We start from the raw sequence: 1,545 nt of genomic DNA, 5'->3' as shown, positions 1-1,545 counted from the left end.
TTGTGGCCTCTCCCGTTGCGGAGCACAGGCTCCGGACGCGCAGGCTCAGCGGCCATGGCTCACGGGCCCAGCCGCTCCGCGGCATGTGGGATCTTCCCATACCAGGGCGCGAACCCGGTTCCCCTGCATCGGCAGGCGGACGCGCAACCACTGCGCCACCAGGGAAGCCCTAGATTACTTTTGATTAAGACCTGTAGATCAGATACTTAGGATAGAAGCATCATGAATGAAAAACTATTCATAGGAACACCTTTCTAAAAGTATTATTTTCACTTGTCCAACAAGTATTTATAGCCACTGTACTAGGCAAGTGGAGACCACAAAAATCAGAGACGACTGTGATTGTGTTTTATAGTCTTGTAGTATAGTAACATATATGTAAGTATAAAATAGTACACTAAAAATATAACAACTCTGAATAATCAAAAAAAAAAAGAAAAGCCAGACAAATAGCATACAACATAGTACTCTAAGGGTTAGTTTTTCAGTTTTTTGTCCAATTATTATGCTGTATTTAATATTGTTTCCCAGGTTTCCCTAGAAAGAGAACGACAACATGATCAAACGCATGTTCAAAACCAACTTGAAAAATTGGATCTTCTTGAACAGGAGTATAACAGGCTTACCACGATGCAGGCCCTTGCAGAAGTCAGTGAAAATTTTTTTTACTCATCGATGCATAATATTGGTTCTTATGTAAAATTGGTTATTTTATAGGAAAAAAAGTGACCTTGTTGCAAAGAAACATATAGGAATTTTTTTAAAGGAAGAAATGTAAATTTGGAGAGAAAGTTCACATTTTACCATCTTAGTGTACATAACGAAGGAGTTCTTTTTGAAAATGTTGAAAGATGAAGTGTTTTTGAGTATCCTTAAGGCTTGTATCACTTTGTTTTTGTTGTCTGAACTAATTTTAGTTTTTTGTTTGTTTGTTTTTCTAACATTTTTATTTATTTTTGGCTGCATTGGGTCTTTGTTGCTGTGCGCGGGCTTTCTCTAGTTGTGGTGAGCGGGGGCTACTCTTTGTTGCGGTGCGCGGGCTTCTCATTTCGGTGTCTTCGCTTGTTGCAGAGCATGTGTGCTAGGCACGTGGGCTTCAGTAGCTGCAGCACGCAGACTCAGTAGTTGCAGCACATGGACCCTAGAGCACACGGGCTTCAGTAGTTGTGGCACGTGGGCTCAGCAGTTGTGGCTTGCAGGCTCTAGAGCTCAGGCTCAGCAGTTGTGACACATGGGCCTAGTTCCTCCGCAGCATGTGGGATCTTCCTAGACTAGGGATCAAACCCGTGTCCCCTGCCTTGGCAGGTGTATTCCCAACCACTGTACCACCAGCGAAGTCCTAATTTTAGTCTTAATTGATTCATTTGGGAAGTATTTAATACCACTGAGACTATAAAGCTTCAGATTCAGCTTCCATGTAGCCCAGGGGTCCCCAACTGATTAGCAACCGGGCCACACAGCAGGTGAGCGGTGGGTGAGCGAGCGAAGCGTCATCTGCTGCTCCGCATCGCTCACGTTACTGCCTGAACCATCCCCCCCACCTCA

At 44.1% G+C, this 1,545-nt stretch overlaps 1 protein-coding gene across 1 annotated transcript in view; it reads left to right on the top strand.

Moving 5' to 3' along the window:
* LOC112061866 (centrosomal protein of 57 kDa-like) overlaps positions 1-1,545 on the top strand; it is a 14,213-nt gene that overhangs the window by 8,896 nt on the left and 3,772 nt on the right. The window contains exon 4 of the mRNA XM_028500895.2: positions 532-648. Within this exon, the coding sequence (XP_028356696.2) occupies positions 532-648 (117 nt within the window). The remainder of the gene's footprint in view (positions 1-531; positions 649-1,545) is intronic.

The sequence above is a fragment of the Physeter macrocephalus genome, chromosome 16 (genome assembly GCF_002837175.3).
Source record: "Physeter macrocephalus isolate SW-GA chromosome 16, ASM283717v5, whole genome shotgun sequence".
In the NCBI taxonomy this organism is placed as follows: domain Eukaryota; kingdom Metazoa; phylum Chordata; class Mammalia; order Artiodactyla; family Physeteridae; genus Physeter; species Physeter macrocephalus.
The sequence above is the reverse complement of the archived record's forward strand: the minus strand, read 5'-3'. Positions and strand labels throughout refer to the sequence as shown.